This window comes from Myodes glareolus, chromosome 7 (assembly GCF_982192425.1).
Source record: "Myodes glareolus chromosome 7, mMyoGla1.1, whole genome shotgun sequence".
In the NCBI taxonomy this organism is placed as follows: Eukaryota; Metazoa; Chordata; class Mammalia; order Rodentia; family Cricetidae; genus Myodes; species Myodes glareolus.
The window spans coordinates 5,389,879-5,406,694 of record NC_142032.1 but is presented as its reverse complement, the minus strand read 5'-3'; the positions used below and the strand labels follow the sequence as shown (position 1 = coordinate 5,406,694).

The 16,816-nt window shown below is 48.5% G+C and overlaps 1 protein-coding gene and 1 long non-coding RNA gene across 2 annotated transcripts in view; one reads left to right on the top strand and one right to left on the bottom strand.

The window, feature by feature from the left end:
* Nucleotides 1–516: 516 nt before the first annotated feature.
* LOC125393730 (uncharacterized) lies at nucleotides 517–10,625 on the bottom strand. Its single transcript, XR_015003348.2, has 4 exons — nucleotides 10,170–10,625; nucleotides 7,909–8,084; nucleotides 1,603–1,993; nucleotides 517–668 (listed from the first exon to the last, which is right to left on the bottom strand). It is a non-coding gene; the product is annotated as an uncharacterized LOC125393730 (long non-coding RNA).
* Habp2 (hyaluronan binding protein 2) overlaps nucleotides 8,937–16,816 on the top strand; it is a 32,913-nt gene continuing 25,033 nt past the window's right edge. The window contains exon 1 of the mRNA XM_048424360.3: nucleotides 8,937–9,094. Coding sequence (XP_048280317.3) covers nucleotides 9,038–9,094 — 57 coding nt within the window. The 5' untranslated portion in view covers nucleotides 8,937–9,037. The remainder of the gene's footprint in view (nucleotides 9,095–16,816) is intronic.

Genomic DNA, 16,816 nt, shown 5'->3' with positions numbered 1-16,816 from the left:
CTGTCAGAGGAGAAAGATGTGAGCTGCCAGATGGAACCTTGACAGTAGGCCATGAGCCTTGTGGTAAAATCTAAAATAATAAAAAGGGGTTAATTTAAGAGATAAGAGAGCTAGAAATATGCATAAGCTAGTAGGCCAAGTAGTGTTGTAATTAATAGAGTTTCTGTGTGATTATTTCGGTTCTCGGCAGCCAGGAACCAACAAGCAGCCTCCTGCTGCTTAAGTGGAGAGCGAACTCTAAATCCCAGGAAAGATAAGACCTTTGAGCTTAGGTTATAGAAAATGTGTGGTATTCTGCGAGCCCAGACAGTGAGAAGGCCTCCCTAGCAGTGAGCCCTGAGTCTAAAGAATGAAGACATTAGTGAGGACATGTGCTTCCAGAGTATGCTGGAGCGGACACGGTCACAAGGAGCTGGTCTGGAAAGATGGAGGAGAGAACACAAGCTACCGGGAAAAGATTAGCAGGGCTCTCATGCCACAGTAATCCATCCAAACTTTGCCCTGCAGGCAATGTGGTAACATTGACGAGCTTTAATGCAGTGACCCATCAGGTAGGCCTTTCAGGATAGGGCTTGTTCGTCACAACAAAAGCTGGGTAGCGAGGCTGAAAACCTGTAGGCGGCTGCGCCGGTCCACGCACAGATGTTGTCTCAGCTGCAGGCCTGGAGCTGAAACCAAGTGGAGAAGATTGAGGCGGAAGCTACTTGACAGGTGCACAAGCCAGTGGCTCGCCCCTTCACGTCCTCATCACACCTCTGCGCCTGAGGGCAAGCAACTCCCGCCCAGCCAGCAGGTCAGAGGGCAGTGTCAACTCCAGAGACGGAGCCACTCAAAGGACAAAGCTGCCCACTGCCAGGCCAGTTGTCAAGCAGGGATGACACAGTCAGTGGCAGCAGAGCTGCAGGGCACAGAGGACCCCGTGATCAATATGCAGTACGCCGGGAAACTAGCGGGTCAGCAGGAACAAGGAAAGAATGGGCTGTGTGCTTTGACAGGGCACAGCACTGCTGAACCATGCCAGCCCCAAATAACAGCACTGTCCAGACGAGTCAAAGGAACCATAGTTGGTAGTGAGGGTTCCTGGGGCTCAGGGAAGTCACGCTCCACAGAAATGGTCCAAGAAAATTAACCCTACTCCAAGGACCAAGTTTCCTTTAGAGTCACACTGTCCTGTCCAGACCAATTCAGAGATTCTTTTCCACACAGGGCAGTGATAGTTTAAGCCTTGGGGTCTATACCACCTGCAAAGCAAAGCTCCAAACCCTTTAGGGCAGTGGTTCTTAACCTGTGGGTCTCAAGCCCTTTGGGTTAGAATGACCCTTTCGCAGGGGTCACATATCAGATATCCTGCATATCAGATATTTATATTGCAATTCATAACAGTAGTAACATTACAGTTATGAAGTAGCAATAAAAAATAATTTTATGGTTGGGGCCCACAGCATGAGGAACTGTATTAAAGAGCTGCAGAATTGGGAAGGTTGAGAATTGCTGCTTTAGAGGCTAGAGACCTACATGCGCCAACCAAGCATTCGGGAGCCACTGGGCTCTTCTAGAAACCATAGGGGACTCTCTTGACAAAAGGTGGTGGGAGCTACTCACCTCTGCACTCGTTCTGACTACACGCTGAGCGGCTTGCCTACAAAGCATTCCACAGCGTGCACAGAGACAGGGCCACCCAAGAGAGGGTTTCCATCACTCCTCAGGCTGAGTCTCCAGGCTGAGTCTCCAGGATTCCCACAGTCCACTTAGGGAAAGGATGACCTCGCAAACACAGCTCAGTCAATAGTGAGCTGCCCACGGGTTGTGCAGACCTGAACGTCCACACTGAAGCCAACGGCAGTCAGCCTTCTTCCTACATCCTTCATTTCACACGGACAGGGGCAAAGGTGTCTGTTCATTCCTTTTCTTATTCGTCTATTTCAGTGTTGCTCACTTGTTTGAAGTGTCTTTTGAACAATCTTTAGCTGACCAACTGGGTTCTTGGTGTGACCTGAGACAGTAACATTAGATTCCATTTGGTTCTCTGACTTGCTTGGTAATGAACCCAGAGATGGTAAGACTGGAAGATGCTGTTGTAGACACTGAAGGGCGGGCCGCTTTCATACCCTCAGTTCAGTCCAAGCACTTTGAAATCCAACCATTCTAACCCATGCAGTTGCAATTCTAAGGTGCATCCTAGTAACCCCCAAGTCATAGAAGAAAACTGAAACTCAGAAACAAGGGCTGTGAGTGAGGTTCCTCATCTCCATTCAAAGCCTGTACCACACACACGTACATGCATGAATATACACATGCACACACACACACACACACGGCAGTGAGGATAATTGCCCAGAAAATGATTGGTGTTATTTACATAAAGTTCTGTGGTTGGAATTCAGAGTGAGGGTGAGGATTTGTGTCCTGTCATGATGGATGATAACCATGTGTCCCCGCCATTCGATTCGCATTTCTTCCTCCTCTAGCTGCCGGGTACTTGGGCAAGTCCCACTTTCATGAGTGTCTGTGGATCTGTCTGTTAGCTTTTCCCACAGAGATGGTCTCTGGTTGCCCTAGAATGCAATGGTACCCACTGCACAGTGGCTTCTTAACACTGTACATACAGTGACAGACGTTACACAGTCGGGTGGCACCTGTCTGAGTGTCTGTTGCTGTCTCCATCCTTGCCTGACTCGTTTTTGTAAAATTTTAGTTGACTGCCATGTCCACTTTGAGAACAATGTGTATCATTTCCATGAGGAATTAGAGGTAACACAAGCATGGTGGTGCATGTCAAATCTCAGGACTTGAGAAGTTGAGGCAGGAGGATCATGAGTTCAAGGTTAGCCTGAGAAACTTGGTGAGACACTTAAGAAAAGTACTGGGGACACAACTCAGTGACAGGTCTAGAATAGGTGAGGTCTCAGGTTCAATCCCCAGCCCCACAAAGGAAAAGGCCAATTTATAGTAAGAAAAGATAGGCAGGCAAATTAATAAAAATTAAATATCTGTTGTGTTTCAGGCAGTTTCACAAATATCATCTTGTACATTTAGGCAAACAAAAACCTTATTTAAGGCAGACTCAAGAAGACTAAACAACCTATCCAAAATAACACAGCACGCCGAAGGCTGTTCTATTGGTTCTGTCTGGTGCCAGCACAGGCTGTAGCTAGCACAGCACAAAACAAGCATACAAATGTACTTTAGGAAGCCAGCAATGCCAGGAGACGTCTAGAAATTCATTTTAGAGAGGGACCCAGAGGTCTCTCTTCAAAGTGAAGAGGCGTTGAAAACATTGGTGTGTTACATTCAGAAATCCGGGAAGTCTAGACACCCAAATCTCTAGACCCCTCCCTCTTTCAGGTTTTCTATTTTATGGGAGGGAGGGGGCTTTCCACATGCTAAACATATGCAGAATTTTACTAAAAAAATGTTTAATAAATCAAAGATGCACGAAGAACAAAAGGCGTCACACAGCCCAGGTGACGGCTCTTTGCAAGGCTGCAGATCCAGGAAGCCAGGCTGTGTTTCTACAGAGCTGACTGATGGGATGGGAGCAATCAGGGGAAGGCTTACTCCAGCCTTAGACAACCACCTCAGCAGAGGAGATCTCAGATGCGGCAGAAATATTGAAGTTCCACTGAAAGATTAAAGAGAAGACACAAGTACAAATGGGCAAATCAGTTTCTGGGGAGGGGAGCTATGGTGTGTACTTCTGATCAGGCTGGGCTCTGCCAGGGCTCCCACATCTCCCCAAAGCTCACAGTGCACAGAAGTCAGAAATATTAATGACTTCAAGACACAGCCCATGTGACAAAGGGAAACACCTCACAGTTTGGGGCACATAACTTGGTCATGAACTTTGGCCACAAGAGTAGCTTCTGTCTTCTCATCCAACATGGCTGTCCACTGTTCCTTCATCCATCTGTCCTTATGTGCATGCATTCACCTATACCCATCCGTTCATCTACGCATCCATCCATATGCATGTCTATTCATGTATTTACCTAGCCACCTATTATTCATTCATTTATCCAACCAGCCATAAGCCCCATCTATTCACCCGTCACCCCACTTATCCAGCCATTTACCCCTCTATCATCTTTCCGCCCACAAACTCAATCATCCATCCTTCTATCCACCCATCACCTTATCCCGTTGTCCATCCACCCGTCCATACATCTTCTGCTTCTCGTCACCCATCATCCAACAATTTCTCTATTCACTGATTCATCTATTTATCTCCCACCCCTCACCTACACACCCATCCCACAGATATTCATCAGTGGTAGCTTCATAGCAAGTCCTAAGTGGGAAGACAGCTATACAACACGGAGAATAATCTTAGGGAGAACAGCACATTAAATGATGGGGCACAAAGCAAGGCTGGTGAAGTTGGCAGAGGCCAGATCAAATAGGACCTCAGTAGAATGTGAGGCTTATTTGTAGTTCTAAAGAAAGATGCTACTGAGTTTTGTGTAGGGCTGTGCCCTACTCCCACTGGGTTTTATAGGCTAGAAAGTGAATGAACAGCAGTGGAAATGGGCTGGACAATGTGAGGGCTGTCCAGGTGGTGTCCATGTGGACAAGCGTGTGTTAACAGGGAGGAAAGGGCTGCGGGGACTTGAGATTACTGGGGGTGTAAACACCCCAGACCCCTGTGACTTAGTTTGGGGAGACAAGAAAAGGAAGGGATTTTCAGTAATTTCCATGTTTGACTTGAGAGGATTTCCGGGGGTATAAATATGCCTGTGACTTAGTTTGAGGAGATGAGGAAAGGAATTTCCATGTTTGCAACTGTGAAGCCATGACCATACTGTTACTACTGACAAGGATGAACTTAGAAGAGGCAGTCACTACTTCCTCTGGTTGGCACTGTTTAAGCACCTACTTTGTGCTGGGAATTCAAAACTTGCCTCTGGGAAGAAGAGAATAGCTGTCTTGGATCTATCCAGACTCCCAGTCCAGCCCCCGGGCAGACCACACTCCTCTGGCCATGCTGAAGCCCCACCAGGAATTCAGGGTATTCAGCATCTGTGGGTTTTCCTATCCTGGGCATCTATCAGATCTGTGTTCCTTAGATCCTGAGTTTTCTTAAAGATCAAAATTAGTCAGGAATTGTCCATGGGAATGGGGAGCCACTCTTCTCCAGTGACATTGACTTTCGCATGGTGTAAACCATGACCGATGGTCAGATGTCTCCTTTGCCATCAGAAGCTCAGCCATAGTAAGAATAGTACTGGGCAAGCATCCTCACAGCAGCATTCGAGCTTTCTCGGGTATTGATAAACCCACTGACTGTCTGTCATCTGCCCATGACTCTGCCTGGCCATGCCTGTGCCTTCGACCATCTCTGATTAGGCCATCCAGAGAGCAGAGTTCATTTAAAACCCACAAAGTCATTCACCCTTCCATACCCAGACACCTGTCTTAGGGATGCAGAATGGATGACCAGCTGCTAGTTGGAGAGATGTCACCAGATCCCTGCTCAACAGTGAGACACCTGGTCCTTCAGTCACCAGGGGCTTGGCATCCAGGACTCAGCTGAGTTTCTCACTGAGAAGTACCACTACAGAGTGACCTATGGTCACAATCCTTCCCTGCGTTAGCTCATAACTGGTGGAGGAGCATCCAAGTGCAGAGCCCTGACTCCTGAGTTCCCAGGAAGACAGTTCTGAGGGGTATATAGCTCCAGAACTTTCTGGAAGATACACCTCAGTTGTGAATGTATTGCAAGTCAGCTCCCGCCCAATGCACATGAATCCTGAAAGCATCACCCTAACAAACTTCTTGCACCCAAACCTCAGCAGTCTTGTCTCCCAGGATACCCAACTAAGACTACAGCCATGCTATAGCCAGAAGGATGTCTTTCTTCAATAAACTCTGGGGACTGGACACCCCAACAAGTAATAGTAAGAGGGAAAGGTGGGTGCTGAATAGGAAACAGGCGACTTGTTAATAAAGTCATGTGGGAAAAACACCCCAACACCCAGGAGTCTGCTGTGGCAAAGGAACAACATTTGCCTGGAAACCGGAAGGCAGGAATCCTGCCGGGCCTAGCCTTCACTTATGAGACCTTAATCAAATTGCTTAGCTTCTCTGAACCTTGCTTACCTGAAAAATGGGCTGAAGCACCTTGTATCAGAGTTAGGAGGACATCCATGTGCTTATAAATGTCCCTGGGAAGCAAAGCTGCTCAATAAATGCTGATGTCTTCTCATGCTCTGGGCACACCCCAGCGTCTTCCAGGCCAGAGAACAGAGTACATCATCTCTGAAATACCAACTGGCTAGGATCCTTGAGTGGAGAAAGGCTAGCATCCCCTTCCCTTTCCAGGGCAGGGCCCCTAGAACTCAGTGGAGGGAACAAGGAAGCTGCGAGAACAATGAGAAAGAGCTGTGCCCTACACCTGAGTTCTTGCTGGGGATGGCACTTATCTGCAGACCAGCCACCGAGTGGAGTCTTTGTAAGATGGCGACTCAGAGCCTAGAACTGGGTCTGTCTTCCTTATTCCCCAGATCACTGCCCAGCCCTAGAGAAGGTGCTTAACAAACACTGGCAGGATGAGTGACTAAGCAAGCTTTGGTCTTTCACCCCACAGAGATATCTGCCGTGGTCCTGAGAAGTAAAGGACGTGCCTTCTGGGTTAGCTTGAGGAAGGCCACGTCACACCGGTTCAGGGTCCTTCCCATCTTGTCTAGGGCACTGTGAGTTGTCTGTGTGTCTTGTTCTCCTACGGCAGTGCTGTGAAAGCTGTCACCCGATTGGTTGTTGGCACAGTTGCCCTGGAACACAGTTTACCTTCCTCCTAGAGAGGCCAGTTAAGAATGGGGGCCTTCCCCAGAAAGGTGGCTGCCCCCCGGGCAAGTCTTGATGTCACAGCCAGCATGTTCTGTAGCATTCTACTCTCTGCCAGTTCCTCCACCAAGAACACCCGCCTTGGCCCTCCCTTCTCCTGCACACTTCCCAGTAACACCATGAAGAGGGAACTGTGTTTCCATTTTACAGGTGGGAAAACTGAAACTCTGAGGAAGTAGAAGACTGGCCCAGCGTTACATGGTCAGCATAGCCATGGGACTGGATCCTAGATCTATTGTGAGTCTAGGCTGTTGTCTCTCCACCAAAGGCTTAGGAGGAAGAAGACCTGGCTTTGAAGACAATGAGCAAGCATGAGTCATATCCATTCAGCCACAACATGTGGCTTTTGTTAGTAAGAGCCCCAGGCACACCAGAAAGGACCTGTCCTGGCCAGGACTTTGTGGGGGTGCCTGAAATTGGATCCCCAGCACCCACACGCAAAGTCAGGCATGGGTCACGCACCGCACCCATAAGCTCAGCACAGAGAGATGGGGATAGAAGGATCTCACATACTTGCTGACCAGCCAGTCTGCCCGAAATGGTGGGTTTTGGGTTCAATGAGAGACTCCCTCAGAAAACAAGATGAAGAATTTTAGAGAACACCAGATGTTTGCTTCTGACTTACACACACACACACACACACACACACACACAGGCACACACGCACACTCACGCATGCTCATGTAACACAAAGACTGAAGCTGACGGCCTCTTTCTCATTCCTGAATCGCCAGTGCCCAGCTCACAATAGCTCTCTGTATTTAAGGGCTATAATGTGCTCGTGAGCAAGCAGTGCTGTGCTGAACAGTTCACAAATGCTGCTGATTTTTCACACCCAGTGTGGATTTCACATGGAGCTGCCTCTACTAAGACATCTTGATATGAAACACCCAATTGTTGCTTCAATAAAGTGATTGTTCACTTCTTCACTTCCCCCCACATAAATCTGCCGAGTGTCCACCTATATTGGGAGCTCACAGGTAATCTAACAGAATGCCCAGTCTCATGAATATTCGGTCTAAGTGGGCATAGAGCGAACATATATTGCTGAGATAGTAAGCCGGGTACCTCATAATGGTCTTGTGAAAAGTTAGCTGACAGAACAAAACCCATCTGCGGAGTGGGCTTCGCCATCAATCTTCTCCCGGACTGGGTCTGTGGAGTTCAATATGGTGAGCAATTGGCTTTCAGAGGTAGGAGCGGCCCCTGGAGCAGCCCCTGGCTGAGCACCGAGTACGTGCGCCCTGTGGGAAGGCAGAGGAGAAAGGTGGAGCACCAACCCGTGGAGCAGTTGGCACAGTTTCAGGTCTGCATTGCGGAATCGGGTTGGAGGATTCCTGGAGCCTACGCATAGATTACTGTGGACAGACAGGAGCTGGGAAACCACGTCTATTGATGGGATCAATTGAGTCCACGAGCACCCACCCTCGCCCGGTAACGGCTGCTTTCTGTAGCCCTACCTGCAGCCTGTGCTAGCTAGAGTGCTGGAAACAGCTGTCCCCAAAATGAGCACCACGGTTGGTTTTCCTCCCACTGATCAAAGAAGTCTCCAACTAAAGGGGGAAATAATTAAAAAGTAAAAACCTTATGTAATGAGGTTTTGGGAAGAAAAAAAAAGGAAAACTTTTGAAGCCAACAGGCAACTATGGGCAGCACTTCAAACAGCCCAGAATCAATGTTTGTCAATAGCAGTTTGGCATCCTTTAATTATCTTTCATGAATATAAAGTGTGATGTTATTAGCGGGCCATCCATGCTTTAGCTCTGGTTGAGAACTGAAGATCAGAACTCTACCAGTATTCTCAGAGGTGGCAGAGGTTCTTGCCTGATCTGGAGCCCTCTGTCCTGTGGCTGACGCCAGCCACAGAACTAAAAGTCAACAAACCCTACATGCACCCACAAGTCATGGGCTCTTTATTCTGACTGCTATCTTTCGAGACTCTTTCTTTTTTTCTGCAGAAGACAAGGCACCCCTTGACTCTGCCCAACCCCCCAAGTTACCATTTGTTTAATCAAGATAGTTGGTTTGCAAAACATTAAACAATATTTGATGCCTAGTTAATAATTTGCATCCTCTTCATTTGTTCCGGAATCCTCAGAGACCGACATCGCCACCCCCACTCCCAAAGGCACACACAGGAAAAGAAATTGTAGGGAAGGCAACTCGAGAGACCTTCAACACACAGCTGTCTGTCGGGATGCTGCAGTTCCGCGTTCTGCTGCTAACCGCCCTGCTGGGGAAGTCAGCCACTGGGGTGAGTGGTCATTTCAAATGTCTATGGTTGGCAGACTATGAGGGTTTTAGCAAAATCAAGCCATCTGGGTTTGAAGCAAGAAATCTTAAATCGGGAAAGGCTGGTGTTGCCAAGCTGAGCGCTCTGACTACAAGAGTTTCTACAGACTGTCTCGGGGACATCTGTGCAGTTTTGTAACGACACGCGGGTAACATGCATCTCTTGCAGCAGAGCCTCCATGAATTCATTCCAGCAGAGACAGCTAGTGTACACAAATGTCCTACAGCATGGATGAAATCTGGTACGCACCTCAAGGACCCCTTTGTCCCTATGAAAGCAGATGGAGCACCAGCTCCAACACATCTGTCAGACTCTCCAGCCCTCCCAAGATACTAAGAAAAGAACTCCTGGGCTTTGGCCTCAGAAGGTTCCCTGGTGGTTCAAGTCAGCCCAGCAAAGGGTTTACTTAGCTGCATCCAACTTGAGGCCCTGTGGCTAGTACTTTCTTCTCTTTTTTTCCCATGACTATAGTAATGGGTAAAGAAGATGAATCAGGGCCTGAGGGAGTTTGTGGTGGGTCAGAAAGGTAAAACTGTGAAGCTTCTACTAGGGCATTGGAGACCTTTGGGTTGAAATAAATAAGGGAGATGCTTGCCGGTCTGTGCCACCCCAGTCTGTGATACCCCCCAAGTGTGTGCACCCCAGTAGTGCAACTGCCAACAGGGTCTTTGGGAAAAGGGAGGAATAGAATTCCTGGAGTCTCCATGCTGGCTATAGACTAGGGCTTGAGTGTTGAGCCTTGGATCCAGTGATAGTCTTGACTCTGTCACAGTGACAGGACTATGTAGCCGAATAACCCCCCTGAGCCTCCAAGTAATGACCAACAACCCACTGCTCACTTGGTAAAGGTCATGGCAACGGAAGGCCACATATGTGGCTTCCAATGAACCTTAGCTCTTTTGTGTTTGCTTTGTGGTGTTGGTGATCAAAACCAAGATCTTTGGTGTGCTCCAGGCAAGTTCTCTACTGGTGAACCAAACTGCCACCCTAGTGTGAGCTCTTCTGGTGGATAATGTCCAGAATGTGTGCAACTTACCTATGAAGAGCCGAGCATAGGCCCTCGGAAGAAGAGACGTGGCAGGGAGAGGGTGTGAGCCGGGGTACACTTCTTGTGTCTGATGAAGCACTTTTGAGTTGTGTTTCCCTTTGCGGGTGTTTCCTGAGGGAATGGAATTAATGGCAGCCTTGCTCATTAGCACTTTCATAACATAACATCTTTAGCTCCCTCTCAGTTACTCAGCTCAGAACCCTTCCTTCTCCCAGGTGCAGTCTCCAAGTGACGTGTTTTAGAAAAGATTTTCTTGCCAGATTATGAGGCGGACAGATGTGCTGGCTGCAGACAGAGATAGATGACTGTCTAAGTCAGATGATCTGACTGGTGATTGCTTGGTGGCACCTGGAGCTGAGGGTGGCTATCCTGCAGCTGTATAGAAAGGCAGTGGCAATTGTCAGAGGCCCAGAGAAAGCACCATCAGGAAACAATTGATCCTAAAGTCTGCAGGCAATAAAGGGCAACAGGATGGTTTGACATTCACAAGGATAATAGTCCTAGATTCCCAACCCTCCCATAAATCCCCCCCCCTTTTTTTGGTAACAACCAGGGATTTTTAGGGTTATCAATGAAACTGTAAGTCAACAACGAATAAAAGAGAACATTATGAGGGCTAGCCTCAGGCAATGAGCTTGGACTACTCCAAAGAAAGGACTCTGTGGTTTTCGTACATTTTCTTACTCATATGTGTGCCAAACAGATGGTTGGGAAGTCTTTTCATGTTCCATGACCTGGCACATTACACCCAGGGCAAAATAGTCAGGGTGGATGCTCGGGAAAGTTTGGGGCTTCATGGGGACACAAAGCCACACAGCCTGATGGGATGAGGGGCCTCTCCCACCTACACAGCTAAAAATAATAGCCAGTTGTCTCTGAGCACTCAGAAAGTTGAGGCAGGAGAATTGTGAATTCCAGGCCAGTCTGGGCTCCATGGTGAGTTATACAGGCTAGCTTGACCTATGCATCCAGATCCTGTATCCATAATATAATAATAATAATGAACTGATAGCATATGGTAGAGCCGGCCCTCAGTGCCAGCCCCTAAGTTTGCTACAGATTGGTCCACGGCCAAAAGGACCCCAAGTCATAGCTGCTGTCACTGCTCCCACTTTACGCATTCAGAACTAAGTCCCATAGCTGGGGAACGACACAGTGGAGTTTGCATCCTTTAGAGGATAGGCCTGGGTCCACGAGTGCCATCTAAGTGCTTAGGGACCTACGTACATCTTTTGGTGTATGTGGTATTAGGGTGCCCACATCCTAACTGGAGGCACAATTTCTGGGGAGACGGTAACGGGGCTCTGAAACAGAAAGAAGACCAGTGCTTGTAAAAGAAACAATGGGCTGCTTCCCGCCGCCCACCCAGCTAGCTTTACCCGAAATAATTCCACGGAAACTGCATTCTTTTAAACACTGCCCTGGCCCATTACCTCCAGCCTCTTATTGGCTAACTCTCACATCTTGATTAACCCATATCTAATAATCTGTATGCCACCACAAGGTCGTGGCTTACTGGGAAAGATTCAGCATGTCTGACCTGGTGGCTGGTTCCATGGCATCTGCCTCACTTCCCTTCTTCCCAGCATTCTGTTCTATCTACTCCACCTATCTAAACTGATGTCCTATCAAAGGCCAAGGCAGTTTCTTTATTAACCAATGAAAGTAACACATAGACAGATAACCCTTCTACATCAAGTGCTGACCCAAGAGGCGCCAAGTGCATAATTTATTCTCAGGATCGTCTCTATCAGAGGCTCTGCTTCAAGGAACATTTTATCTTCTTCTTCACCTGATTCTCTCTCTCTCTCTCTCTCTCTCTCTCTCTCTCTCTCTCTCTCTCTCAGTGTGTGTGTGTGTGTGTGTGTGTGTGTGTGTGTGTGTGTGTGTGGTGTGTGTATCAACTGAATCATCTCCTTGGCCTCTACCTGAGATTTTATTTAGAAAGCACAGTCACAGCTCCGATAATGTAGCCATGAACTCCAGATATCATTCGTATGCCTTCCTGTCTGGTCTAGATTGGTTTGTGCATATCTACCGTAAAAATCATTAGAGTGGCCATCCCCAGCATAGCTGTGTGCTGTTTTCCTGCTCTCCAAAAAAGAAACAGGTTTGGGGTGATTGACTCTCTTGTGCCAGACAGAGTCCCTCATCCTTACAGAAAGACCGCTCGACTGCCAAAGAGCCAGGGACCGCCTTAGAAATCTCTTCAGTGATGACTCTTAAAGTGGTCGGGATGCACAGGCTTGACCACCATGAAATTTTGCTTCTTCCGGGGTCAGAATGGGAGAATAATGCTTGTCATCCTTGTTCTGCTTCAGGGGGGAACAAAGATGCTGGTTTCTGCTGCTCTGCACAAAAGGGGCTCACGAACGAAATGCTTGTTTGTTTACATCGCTGTACTATTTCACTTCTGGAATCTTCCTAGGCACTGAAGCACAGAATGGCCCATGTAGACCAGAGATTGCAAACCGGAGTCCATTCTCAGGCTCACAGCCCGCAGAGCATTTTCTTTGTCTTCTAGCTGCCAGGCAGCATTTGAGAAGTCCAACATCTCAGTTATAGACAGAGCTTGCCAGGTTTCATAAAAATTGCATATTATAGTAAAAGTGAGTGCACATTCCTGTGCACACTGTGAAGAAGGGTGCACGGGCCTCCCAGCCTATGGACCACAATTCTACACCTTCATACTTTACTGAGGGAGGAGGGAAAGAGGGGCGGAGGGAAGGAGGGAAGGACAGATAAAGAGACAGAGGCAGAAAGATGGAGAGAGAGTGTATGGTGATTACTCAAACATGCCATAGATGGTGAAGTATTCATGCCAGTTTGTAGTGGGCCACACCCCAGTCTCAGCACTCAAATCTACATAGGCCCCAGGGCAGAACCTGGGAGCCACTCTTTGTGAAACCCCAACACCCCAGAATGTAGTCTCTTTCATGCCTAGGGGTCCCCTCCTCTTCTCCAGTCTAGGCAAAGACTTTTGGATAAAGGAAAGGATTGAAATCCACTGAAACTTTTCACAGATTTAAGAGGGGGGAGAAAAACAAACCCAAAAACTTGATTGCAGGCAGGAGTCCAACTCATTAGCTCTGCAGAGTACCCTGGTATTTAGGGAAATCAGGTCGCTGGAGCCACCTGTGTGGATAAGCACAGATATATTTATATTCTAAATGCATTAGGATTTCCAAAATGCAAAAGAAATTCTGCTGTCACAGAGAAACAGCATGGCAGAAAATTCAGCAGCCGGGATTTTAAATAAAACATGCTTTCTCTTCATAATTAATATAACAAGGTTTCCTGGCTTAGGGTTTGGCAAGGATCCCAGGGAAAAACAATGGAGGAGGGGGCTGATATGACATGCTTGTGGTTGACCCAAGAAATAAGTTCCTGGAACACCCTGGGCTGAGAGGGTCCTCCTGGTCCTGGCCCTCCCACACTCTGCCCCTCCCACACCGTGCTCCTCCCACACTTTGCCCCTCCCACACCATGCCTTCCCACACCGTGCTCCTCCCACACTGTGCCCCTCCCACACTATGCCCCCCACCATGCCCCTCTCACATCCTGCCCCTCCCACACCATGCTCCTCCCACATCCTGCCCCTCCCACACCATGCCCCTCCCACACCATGCCCCTCCCATGCCGTGCCCCTCCCACACCGTGCTCCTCCCACACCATGCTCCTCCCACACCGTGTCCTCCCACACCCTGCCCCCCCACACCTTTCCCCTCTCACACCGTGCTCCTCCCACACCCTGCCCCTCCCCACTGTGCACCAAGCAATTTGAAAGTAATAATAGCAATAAAATTAATTCATTGACAATGATGTCTCATAATAGTGTTACCAGCCATTTGCTGACTTTTCCCACACATTTCTTCTGGTTCAAACTTCCCGGAAAGCCTACCAGGTAGGGCCAGCATCACTCTGATTTCACAGAGAGCAAAGCAAGCTACAGAAATGAGGATAACCTGCACATGGCACCCTGGCAGGTCTGGCAGTTGCTCAAACTCTTCTGCCCACAGCCAGCTCTGTGCTTGTAGCCATGGTGACATAGGTGGTCACTCCAAAGACTACAGGTCTGTTTGATGTGAACCCAGAGGAGTCAGGCCAGAGTGTGGCCTCTCAATTCTGCTTGTGCTGAAGTGTCCACCAAGAGAGGACGTTGTCTCCTCCTGGAGACTTCTCTTCAAAGGCTTAGTCTTGCCAGACAACTAAGTAATTAGACTTCAGTCACGGCTGAATCCACTTCAGAAACTGCCACTGCCTAAGCTGATATCCTAATACTCTTGTTACAGATTCACATTTTACCTACTTCAAAGATTTATTTTTAGTACTTGCGTGTACATGAACGTACATGCGTGTGTGTGCATGATTGTACATGTATTTGTATACATGTACACATGAACATACATGTATATGTACACGCATACATGAGTGTATGTGTGTGCATGGGTATACATGCATTGTGTGCATGAATGTACATGTGTATACATGTGCACATGAGTGTACATGTGTGTTTATACGTGTGTGTGTAAGTATACATGTGTATACTCATGTACATGAGTGTATGTGTGTGCATGAGTGTCCATGCATGTGTGTGTGCATGAGTGTCCATGCATGTGTATAGAAATGAGTGAGTATGCATTGGAGGACAGAGGTTGGTATCAGATATCTCCTTCTGTTCTTTCCATCTTTCTTTTCTGTTCTGTGAAGGATGGAGTTTTGGGACACGTAGCCCAGGCTAGCCCAGAAATCCGAGAGCTCTACCTGCCTCTGCTCCCCGCGTGCTGGAATGAAAGACACACTCTACCTACCACACCAGCTTCCGCCTTGGGTCTCTCTGAATCTGGGGCTCACCTACTCAGTCATGATGGCTGGAGTACATGCTCCAGGGTTCCCCTGTCCCATCCCTCAATAGAGGGACGACAGACACATGCTGCCACACACCTAGCTTCCCGTGTGGGCTCTTAGGGGTTGAATCCATGTCTTTATCATTGCATGACAAACACTTTACTGACTAAACCTATTCTACAACCCTGGGATTTTCCCTAATTGAGGAAACTGAGACAAGAAGCTGACTAACAGCTGCCCAGGAGAAAGCTGAGCCCCCAGTTTCCTGGGCCAGGCACACCATGCCTAAGTGCACAGACTGTGATTCAGGTCAGATTAGGAGACATGTGCCATCAACTCCTGGCCTCCACATGCATGCAGCTCATACATACACACACACACACACACACACACACACACACACACACACACACACACGGGGCAGAGTCACCAGCCCTGTCTTCTCCGGCCCCACCCGCACCATGGGATCCTGCAGGCCCAGCTCTCCACAGGGCCCCTAGGCACTGCAGTGTGAGAACCAGAGACCTTAAACCCTGCTCTGGGTCCAGAGACGTTTTCCCTTCCTGTCTCCTCTCCCTGCCCTGTCCATCTCTGCCCACTGTTGTCACATGAAGCCATTCTCAGGTAACTAGGTGGGGACCCACGTGGGACAACTTTGGGCCTTGTAGCAGGAGAATCACTTGGAGTCCTTCTGAGCCACGTCCCTGGTGTCTTAGGCCAGCTCCTCTCTATAGAGGGCGTCCCCCAGGTCTCCAGGAAGGAACCCATCTTCAGAGATCGCTTGCCCGCCCTTCTCCTGGGGCATCCGCCTCACTAGAGGGCATCCGCCTCCTGAGGGCATCCGCCTCACAGCCATGCTGGGCCTAGCAACTGAGACAGCACTGAGCACATGCTGGGCCAAACTGAGAAGCCTTTGAATACAGAAGGAAGTAGCAGTCCTCTGGACCAATCACAGTGGCTTTAATTTCTTCAGTTGGGAAATACCAGCGTGCTTTGTCTGTGAACTGCAACCTAGCCCCATAGGCTCATTTTTAAACACTTGGTCCCCAGTTGATGAGACTTTTTTTCTGAGGTTACAAACAGAATCTTTGAGACATACACTCTAGCTGGTCGATACGGGCCACCAGAGGCACGCATGGAAGGTTTTGCACCGGTCCTGCTTCTGACCCGTACCTCCACTCTCAGCTCCAGCTGGGATATAACCAAAGCGTGTGGCAAGCTCCTGCCACGGCAGAGCCAGCTCTGCACCTGCTACCCTGATGAGCTGTGTCCCCTGAAACTGTGAGCGAAAGCAAACCCTCCCTTCTTTAGACTGCTTCTGACATGTTTGGCCCCAGAGCTGTTCATGCCATGACTGCAAGAGTGTTGAGGACATGCGAACTGGACCCTCACGCCTCAACGGTGGGAGGAACATGGGGTGATGAAACTCTGGGGAAACCAGCATGGCTCTTATAAAGAATAAAGACAGAACAGCAACTTGAAGCAGCAGCTTCACATCTAGGGGCACATCCCTAAGGGTTGAGAGTGGCGATGTGAGCCGATAGAAACTTCAGCATCAAGAGCCCTCTCTTCTCCCAAGTTACTCTTGGTCATAATATTTACCACGGCAAGAGAAACCACAGCAGGCCAGTGTGGGCACGCAGTGGCTCCCAAACTCCGACATGATGGCTAGGACTCTGATGGAAAATGGGCACTCACATTCCAAGTCTGTGTTGCTGCTTTGGGGTGAATTGATAACTATAGTATGAAATGAGTCTTGGAGAATAATCAAGACAATGTATATGGAA